The sequence below is a fragment of the Poecilia latipinna genome, unplaced genomic scaffold (genome assembly GCF_001443285.1).
Source record: "Poecilia latipinna isolate Pla-1442-1.1 unplaced genomic scaffold, P_latipinna-1.0 Scaffold172, whole genome shotgun sequence".
Taxonomy (NCBI): Eukaryota; Metazoa; Chordata; class Actinopteri; order Cyprinodontiformes; family Poeciliidae; genus Poecilia; species Poecilia latipinna.
Window position 1 is genome coordinate 337,874 of NW_015112788.1, and position 10,642 is coordinate 348,515.

Here is a 10,642-nt window from a genome sequence, read left to right on the forward strand (position 1 = left end):
TTATTTGAATGACAAATTAACAATGTTATTAATATTTTTATAGATGCAGAACAAGCTGACAACGAAGAAGTGCTGACTCTGACTGTTCCAATGGTGATGCAGTGGATGACTGGGCAGGCACATAAACATTTGCTTGTATCAGAAAGAAATACATTTAAAGTCACTGATTTTTGATCACCATTGCCTAGAGCATACACCAGGCCACACTGTGTGCTATCCTGTAGTAAGTGCTTGTACCAGCACAGTGACATTTCCAATGGCCCATCTAAGTGATTATGAGTCCTTCAAGAGTAACTTCAGTACTGCTGTCACATATGGATTCAGCTTTGAGAGACTGTAGGTCAGGAGGTATATCAAAGTGGTTATTGTTGGACCAATAGTTCAGACCTAGCTTAAAAAAACACATTTTACGCTGTTCAAAGACCAGTATTTCCTGAGTTAAGGAAATTTTAATATTTCTTCAAATTACACAGAATCACAGTGCCATCTATTACTACAGTGTAATGTAGTACATTACAGTACATCTGTTATTACAGTGCCTCATATTGTTACTTTTTCTAATGTAATTCTCTGTGATAGTTTTAAGAAAATGTTGCATTTCTTTATTGTCCTTATAGCATTTATAAAGTAGGAATAAACATGACATCCTAACCCTTTAATGGATTAATGTAATTGTAATGTTCTTCAGAACAAGGAAACCGAATTTACTCTACAGCAAACCTGAAGTTGAAAATCTTGCACTAAAATATCTTGGCGTGTTAATAAGTGATTTGATTTGAACATGTACTATGGTCACTCACCAAAAACTTTGAAAGAAATAATTTTGTTAATGACATCAATTGCTTCTATTTATTTTTGTTCCATTGCTGCTGTAATTACAAATTGTCTAATTTAGGGGAATGGTGCTTTTGGTGCTCTGGCATTTTGCTTGTAGCTCAGAGTCTGAGAGGCTTGTCCTCTATCAAACAATTTTTATTTTGGCCTCTTAGTGGAAATGTTGATGACACTTACTGATAACCTTTTTAAACCTTTATAGCTCCACTGTTGAAAATGAGGCTCTAACATTCACAAATGACAGTGATGTTGAACCAGTCCAACATCTGGTTTGAGGTGATTCCTCTGGAACATGTTGGAAGAAAAATATCCCAACTTCAGAAGATGAGCTTTAACCTAACAGAGCTCTGAGGTTCCTCCTGTCAGTATGAGAGTCAGGATGAGGAGGCGCCATGTTAGGAAGAGAAGTGGAAGCTGCAGGATCTTTAGAACAAACAAGTCATGATGCTAGGTCTACTGATTATCCCTCTGTCTGGACACAGGATCAATAGAACCAGTTTAAAAGCTAAAATTAATGGTTATATGCTAGACATGGAAAACTGGGATGCACTCCATGCCATGGTGTTCAGAATTATTTACATATAAATAATCAGCTCAGTTAGATATAAACAATGCACCTTTTTCATTTTTAACCTTAAGAAAAAGGTGATATTGAATCGAGCTGTTATGACTCAGATTTTGGGTGTCCATCTCCCTCTGCTGCATCGTTGTGGAAAACCTGGAGCAGCAGAGATATCTGAGGCTTAGATGTGTATGTTTACCGTTTCTTTAACAAAAAAAAACAGTGGAGTTGTGGTTCATAGTCTGGTATTTTCATATTTCTGAAAATAAAAACTATAATCCTTCCTGTATTCTGTGAAGAACCCAGAGAGGGTTATTTGATTATTTATTTCATTAATAGTGTTATTTCCTGACTTTTGTTCTGTGAAGAACCCAGAGAGGGTTATTTGATTACATTTAGGCACTCTTGCAATCGTCACAGTTTTTCTGTTACAAACTGACTTCGGCCACCACCAGAGAAGGGAAAAGTTATGTGGCCCCCACAGGAAAAAGTTTGGGGACCCCTGATGTACAGGATCTATTAAAAAAAAAACATTTTACAACAAATAATGCATGTTCTATTTAATGTAAATCTTTTCCTTACAGTAAATTCAACAAAACTGTGAAGACATCGACAGACTAAAAACCATATTGACTTCATAAATAAAACTAAGATCCATTTATTATGTAGCACATCTATATCCCTGTAGGGTTGCCAGGAGGGCTGGTGCATCTCCAGCAGTTTTATGTATACACAATGCTCTATCAGATCAACCAGAGGCCACCTCAAGAGCTAAGAAATAGAGATCTTCTCAAAGTGATGTTGACTCAGCCAAAGGGTTTACATGCTCCTGCAGTGCAGACAGTCTCTCGGTGGACAGCGGGCACTGGATTTCTGGAATATTAATTCCATGTTCTGTACTTTGTTGATCTAGGGACAGCCCTTCCGCACCTTGCAGGATCCGCTTAGACAAAAGTCAAGGACAGATCATTTACATCGATCGATCCAACCATCTAATTCAATAAATAAAGATGTACATATGCATGTAGTGATGCCATGTTTGTGCTATGAAATATGAATGTTACAATTACAGCCAAGTAAAACATAGAAAAACCACCTCTGCGAGGTCGGGCTCTGGCACTGGTTCCTGCAGCATTCCAATTGTCCACAGTTGGTTCGGTGACAGGTTTCTTTCAGTTCTCAACGGATGAGCATTCCAGCTGTCCTCAAAATTCTGCAGATCTTTCCTTAGTCGTGGTATAAAGATGTACCCCAAACAGAACAGATGGACAGCGTTGGACAGGTCAATGTGACCCTCTTCCTCCAAACTGTGGAGCATGTTGTAATACTTTGAAGTTACACTCCAAACATCTCTCCACAAGCGTTCAATTCTGAAACATAAGAATTACATATTTGAAGACAAAACATTATAACTGTCAAATTCTTTATTTAGAAATAATTTTGTAGTGAATATTACTTCCTACTGCTAATCACAAATATAGAAATTTGGATTTGGTTTTCAATGGTAGTTAAAAAAAAAAAAAGTAATTCCACACAAATTATTCAGTCAGTATTAAAAGGAAATTACTCCAATATTTCAGATACGCGTTTCTCTTGTTGATACATTGTCTGTCACAAAGGAGTTCAGTAAATTCCATCAAAAACATGAGCAACCCTGGTCATTCACAACCTGTTTGACTGCTTGTTTTGCTATCCATTTTTGCATAACAGCAACTTGTCATTATTGTTTTATGATTAAATGTTGCCAAATAATGTTATTGAAGCAGATATTTTTTATAAAACAAAATTAAAAGAATCAAGCTTTTCATTGTTGTAAATAGCAGAAAAAGACAGACACTTTTTGGTACGTTACCGCTGGTTATGAACACTTTTCCCAGCAATGAAACTGCCACGTCCAGTACCTCGAACCGTAAACATGCACTTCGCAATGTCCACATTTTCAACCCCGTGATCCCCTTGAACTCTGTAAGGGAAATGGAAAATTATGTCATGCAACACTCACTGCAATATGTCCTTATACATGTTTGATGTATAAGGACATCATCAAAATCACATTAGAGGTCTCTAGCAGTCTTGAAATGTGGAATGAAGTTTAAGATGTAAAAGAAAATATAAAAAACGCAAAGGTAAGAGACAATAAAAGAAAATGACAAACCAAAATCAAGGAAAGCAGACAGTGGCATTATGTACATGGACATACCTAACTCCGCTCCATCAACATGCTGGTTTATGTTTTAACACAAAAAAGTTTCATTGGAAAGGAATCAAGGTAATTCAAGAACATCCTACATAGAATGTTATATCTTATTTAAACATAATTTATTAACTTGCCTTGATGGCCATCCATGCTTGCAAACCCCATCCATGAAGAAACAAAACGCTGTTTCTGCCTTGTTGTTGCCAGCCGTGTTCAAGTAAAATATCTATAGAACAATTTTTAGAATTAAGTTAAATCAAATGGACACAAGTGATGAAAAGACTTAAAATACAAAATAAAACAACTTACCTTCCTGGAAAAGCCATCAATTGCTCCAAAAATAACAATGTTGTACCTAGAAATATACACATTGTTATCATAAACAAAAAATATATGTAGATTCCTTATGCATTTAGATATACAAACCTGATGAGCTTATGATTTGTGTCAATGTGGACAAGAGATAATGGAGCCGGAACACAGTATTGTCATCTGGAAATGCAAGACAGCTGGACCATTCTGGAAATAATTCCTGCTCCGTCCACACGCTGCAAAGACATTTGAACTCTCTTCCAGGGAATCCGGACACCCATTGCTTGAAGAGACCCTTTCACCAATCTGTAGCCAGCATTTGGCATTCTGGTCTTTATAGACCTAACCTTCTGATCTAATGCAGCATCTGAAATGCTGGAATAGAGTTTTCTTACAGACAGATTATGCTCTTTCATACGTCTGTAAAATGTTGACCTTGAAATGTCAGTAAGCCTACACAAGGAAGTCAATGGCAAACCACTACTAAGTAGATGAGTGAGAGTTTCAGTTTCTATATTAACTTTGGGTCTCCCTACATTCCCATTGTATTCAACCTGTGTTACATTCAATAGTCATGGGGATGAAGCATTAGCTGAGGCATATGAACGTACAACTGCACTCAGATTCTGAAAATGTTCTAACACTGTCTCCTCCAGATGAATATAAGCCGCTCCGGCTATTAGAAACTGTAACTCCTGGGAACAAACAACGTCCAAGTAGTTAAAGTCAATGGGCTGCCTGTTGAGAACAGAAACAACCCTTCTCCGAACTCTTTGTAAGAGTTGATGACGCATGGATTCCTAAAAAAGAAAAAAAAGAGACAATACAACATTGTTACAACCATTGGACATCCAACAGTGTTACTGTTGTACATGCAAGTAATAAAGCATTAATACAGTAGGTATTAACCACAGTAAATACGTACAAATTCAATTAGGCAGCAGCAAAAAAAAAAAAAAGGGTTGGAAATGAAAACTTTGTTTTCCATTATGTGTAAATTAGAAGGTAAAGTCACTCAGTAGCATTTAGTTTGGTGTCACTTCTGAATAACAAACCATTCAACAGAATTACTATAAAACAAAGGAGAATGACAAAGCATCCTTCTGCCCCAACCCGAAAATGATTCCAGCAACACTTTAACTAAAATTGAACTACGGTTGTTATAAGAGAAACAGGGGTTACTTTAAACATTATTGTGACAACATACAATTAGGATATAAGACCCTTTAACTCTAATGCCATACTAAAGGAAGACAGATTATGTGAACACCCTACCTCGGCTCCCGATCTGTCCATGTAATTGTCTATGTTGATCTGGAAAAAAAAATATGAGTTACATTATCTCCCTACACCTGCAGCATTGGTAAATAATCACTGTACAGCTACTTGACGTGTGTGATATAGGTTACTGTGGACCCAATGACACACTTATGGTGCAGCGGACCGGTGTATTTTCACACTTTAGCTTCACAGCCACTTTACAGGTTCATATATGCACGCATATTGACACGGAGAGATTATATAACATTTATTTAGCACAAACTTAGTCCAGAAAAAATTGGTATTTTTAAATTTGGTATTTTTTGTTTTTTTATTTCTACACGGCTGCGTTATGTCGGTCTCTAGGCAACCGTGACGGCTGCGTAATGGGGGTCCTTTAGCTCCCGCCACAGCAACTTAGCTGCCCGTAACATTTCCTGTGTTTCTTTCTCTTTTTTTTTTGTCAATATTGCTATAATTAGTTTAGATCTGTTTGTGATAGTCATGTCTATATGGGATTTATAGAAATATGGAACAAATCGCGTACCGTACCGGTTAACATTAGCTAGCCTTATATACTAAACCGGGAGCGCGGCACACAAGATATAGCAACTGTCCTCATAAGCTGCATGAGACGTTATTCTCTGAATAAAGCATGGACACTTAGTAGCTATTAATCAATGTAATATTGTGAAGATTACTTACAATTTGCTTTCTGCTACAGCGGAAAGGAAATGGCGGAGAAGTTCTGGGAAGGAAAAGCTCAGAGTCTGTCGCTTCAGCCAGCGTTAACCAATAGGGAGACGTCTTACATCGCTCGTCCTTAAGACCCGCCCAGAATGTTCATGTAAGCTTCCCCGAAGCAAATAAAGTTGTATAAGCAAGAAAACGAATTCAACCAAAAACTTAGAAAAAGTTTCAACCAAAAAAAAAGCGACCCAACCAAAAAAAAAAGTTTCAACCAAAAAAAAAGAGACTCAACCAAAAAAAAAAGTTTCAACCAAAAAAAAGAGACTCAACCAATAAGAAAAAAAAGTTTAAAAAAATAACTTAGTGATTTTTGCTTTGACATGTTTTTTTTTTTTTTTTGATTGAATACTACTTTTTTTGTTTGACATGATTTTTTTTTTGGTTGAATACTCCTTTTTTTGTTTGACATGATTTTTTTTTTTGGTTGAATACTACTTTTTTTGTTTGACATGATTTTTTTTTTGATTGAATAATTGTGAAACAAATCTAACTCCATAGTTTTCAGGTAACAAAGTCCCACTAAGTCTCAGATTTCTACTTTTTTGTTGAATGTCTGTTTTATATTTACCACCAATGACAAAAAAAAAGGAAAAAAAAAAAACGTTTTGACTTTTATGCCAAATGCATAGATTGCACAATTCTTGCCAAGCTATATATGAGGTATTTCAAAAGAGCAGAAGAATTCTTATGTTTTTTAAACAATAACAGTATTTGTTGTTGTGAGCTGTTGCTAAGAGATGAGCGCGTTTTCTGGGAACCAAGTGGCACAAAGTATAAATCAGATTTCTACTTTTGTGTTGAATGTCCATTTTATATTTACCACCAATGACCAAAAAAACAAAACATTTTCACTTTACTGCCAAATTTACCAATTTCACAACTCCTGTTAAGTAGTATGAGTTAAGTAGTATTTCAAAAGAGTAGAAGAAATCTTATGTTTTTTAAAGAATAACAGTATTTATTGTTGTTAGCTGTTGCTAAGAGATGAGCGCCTTTTCTGGTAACCAAGGGCCACGAAGTAAACATCTAATTTTTACTTTTGAAATATTTACCAACTGCAAAATTCTTGTATCTAAATACTGCTTTTGAAATAAGTAGTATTTCAACAGTAATATTATTATGTTTCTTGAACAATATGTTTCATAAACAATATTATTAATTTGGTGTTAAGAGATGAGCGTTTTTGGGGGGGGTTTGCCAATGAACTGCCACGAAGCATAAATCAGATTTCAACATTTAAACACTTTTCTGCCAAATTCATAAATTACACAGTTCTTGCTAAGTAGTATAAGGCCCTAAGCAGACATGTCCACATTTTGGCTACGACTTAGTATTTATTGAAGATGTGTCTAGTCATTTGTAAAATATTTTAAAATGGAATAGCCATTTTCTGTTTTATTTGTTTTCCCTTACTTATTACGTTTTCTATTGAAATTCAATAATTATTATTACTTAAATATCCCAGAACGTGTTCATTATTAATTCCACGGCCGTCATTATTCCTGTTTTATTCCAGAGTTTTTCTGACTACCAGGAGCTTAGTGTTGATTTCCCCATCTCGGACTCACACACGCACACACCTGCCCTGCAGCCTGCATGAAACTTTTTCTTTCGGAACATTTTCATTTCTTTTTACCGGGCAGTAGCAGCTAATCTGAAATCTTACTCAATCTGTCCCTGGTCTCTCTCATAATCATCCTCCTCCGACGATAATAAAGCTAATTCTCCCTCCTTCTCCGTTACTAAATCTGTTCCAGTGGTCAAAGTTTGTGTGGTAATCAACATATCGGTTAGTTTGACACATTTTTCTGAATGAGCTTATGCGCTTTTATCTTCTGACCTGCCACATCTCGTATCCTCTCACTTTTCTCGGACTCCGGTTAGCAGCTAACCGTTAGCTGAAATGGCTCGAATTATAACCTTAGAAGGGAGTTGCGGGCCAAGGAGAATCGAGTGATTTCATTGGATAAGCCCAATTGGCTGTCGCGGTCATAAAAATTATATTTAATATACTTTTTCTGTTAAATTATGACACCGTATGGCCGCCAGATATGGACAGTAAATGCATCAGTTTGTAGTCCAGACGGTCAGCACTAACCTGGACAGAAGTTAAAACTAAATGCAGCTTTTTTTTTTCCTGTTCAAATTGTCAACCCGCCACAGTGACGGGTGACGGGTAAATACTGCTTTTGAAATAAGCAGTATTTCAATAGAGCTTATGTTTCATAAACAATAATATTACTTATTATTATTATTATTATTATTAATTTGGTGTTAAGTGATGAGCGTTTTTATTTTTCTGCCAACGAACTGCCACAAAGTATAAATCAGATTTCTACTTCTGTGTTGAATGTCTGTTTTACATTTACCACCAATGATGAAAAATAAAACATTTTCACTTTTCTGGCCAAACATCTGATTTTTACTTTTGCAAAATTTTCCAACTGTAAATTTCTTGTGTCTAAGTAGATAAACAGTATTTCAAAAGAGCTCATGTTTTACAAACAATAATATTACTTGTTTTAATTTGGTGTTAAGAGATGAGCATTTTTTGTTCTGCTAATGAACTACCACGAAATATAAATCAGACTTTTACTTTTGTGTTGTGTGACAAAGTGGTTGTTTGTGTTCACCACTAGTCCCTTATTCTTTCTGATTCACTTACTTTCTATATTTGGTTATAATGATTAATTTAAACATTGCAATTTTGCTTCATTTAGTATCCCCGGGTTTGTTTGTGTTGCAGTGTCCATATATGCATGTATAAAGTTACTATTTCGGGACTATAGGTTGAATTTGTTTCAAGGTATATTTATGTTATTTGTTTTCTTTTTTACTCACCATCATTTGTCCTTGTAGATCTGCAGCAGGGCAGGAGTATGGGGATGTCAGTACTTCCTGCTTAAATGGCTGGATGATGTCAGTGATTACCTTGCTGGGTTCTACCAATTAGAGGGTTTTCTTTTGTGTCTTGCTTTGTTTGTTTTCCTTTAAAGTAACCTTTTGAGTTATCTTGTATTATTGTAATTTATTTTGCAGACAACTTCATTATGTAGGAGTCTGTAAATTAATTTGTAATTTTAGTGTTTCTCTGTTTAGATTTGTTTGTTTGACCTGTTCCATTGTGGCTGTGTCCTATCAAGCACAGGTGTGGTGCCAATTGGATATTAAAACAGTGAGCTTTTGGATGCTCAAGAGAGACGTCAGTGAAAAGATTGAATAACAAGTTATCTGAAGGATCTGAAACCAGTGGCTGGTGCTAATTTTCTGTTCACCTTCTGACCCTTGTGCCTAAACTACTTTACATGTTGAATGTCTGTTTTATATTTAGCACCACTGACGGAAAAAAAAAAATATATCTTTTCTGCCCAATTCACCAATGCACAATTCTTAAGTAATATAAAATAAGTAGTATTTCAAAAGAGCAGATAAATCTTGTGTTTTTTGAACAATAATATCTGTTGTTAGCTGTTAAGAGATGAGCACATTTTTTGGTAACAGCAAGGCCATGAAGCAAGGCTTTTCCCTAAAATAAGCTTTTTTTTAGCTAATGTACTAGCCCATTTTTGCACACTGAATGAAGGAAGCCAATGTAAGACAACATGATAGTTGTACCCCACATGCTACTGGCAGCATTTAGGCTAACATTAGCATTTTGGCTAATTTTAGCTTTTGCACTAATTTTAAAGTACTGAATGGAGTGAGTCTATGTTGTTTAACATGCTTGTAACTCTCCACATGCTATTGATTACATTGTAGCTTACTTTAGCATTGATGCTAATTTTTAGCATCAGAACGTTGGGTTCCAACCAACGAGCACACTTTGACAGGCCCCGTTTAAATTTCTTCCGAAATTTTTTAGCTTAGTTCTATACTTCACAACAAAGAGAAAAACCGTTTAAGTACCACTCACAACCACCACTCACAACCACTTCTTTCTCCCTCTATGTATCTGCCAAACTACACAGACTCGTTACCATAGCAGCTGACAACAACACCACTTTGTTTCAAGATTCAACACCAAAAAACACTCAATTTCTCACACAAAGAACAGAACATTCAGTCATTCGTGTTTTAGGCTTAGTGTTTACTTTTCGATTATTATAAAGTGATTGCTGTGGTAGATTAGCTACCGCTGCAATTAGCTTAGCTAACACAGCAGTTCGTAGGTTTTGCTTTTCTGCATTCTTTACACATACAAACCATAGCCCACAAAACGTATATTTCATTAAAAAACTAAACAACAAAATGTTATTGCCATCTTACCTTTACTCATAAATGAAGTCCGTGCATCGCTCATTCTGCACAAAAGTATTTGTTCATCCAAAGCCAAGTCTATCCTCAAGATCCCAAACAGTTTTAGTACGACCTGGTTTTGAATATGAGTGGTCAACCGCTCATGTTTGGTCAGTGGTGGAGAAAGTACTCAATAAATGTACTTAAGTAAAAGTACAAATACACAGTCAAAAATGTACTCAAGTAAAAGTCAGTACCACATTAACATTTTACTTAAGTAAAAGTAAAAAAGTACTGGCTTTTAAAAATACTTAAGTATTAAAAGTAAAAGTACTTGCTGAATACATAACCTAATCGCTAATATCATTAAGTGAACTGATCGTATTTAATTTGAATACATCATAAATGTGCCATTTTAATGAACAATGCCACAGATTAAACATGTTCTTATTGTGTTTATTCTCTGTAACAGTTTAGACTTATGTGATTCT

General features: G+C 35.5%; 1 protein-coding gene and 1 pseudogene across 1 annotated transcript in view; one reads left to right on the forward strand and one right to left on the reverse strand.

Annotated features, from left to right (window-relative positions):
* LOC106946023 (uncharacterized) overlaps positions 1 to 394 on the forward strand; it is a gene marked incomplete at its 5' end in the record, with an annotated part of 12,327 nt that extends 11,933 nt beyond the window's left edge. Inside the window, one exon of the mRNA XM_015030089.1 lies at positions 165 to 394. Within this exon, the coding sequence (XP_014885575.1) occupies positions 165 to 340 (176 nt within the window). The remainder of the gene's footprint in view (positions 1 to 164) is intronic.
* A 1,542-nt stretch (positions 395 to 1,936) lies between these two features.
* Positions 1,937 to 6,095, reverse strand: LOC106946024 (uncharacterized; annotated as a pseudogene).
* Positions 6,096 to 10,642: the final 4,547 nt, after the last annotated feature.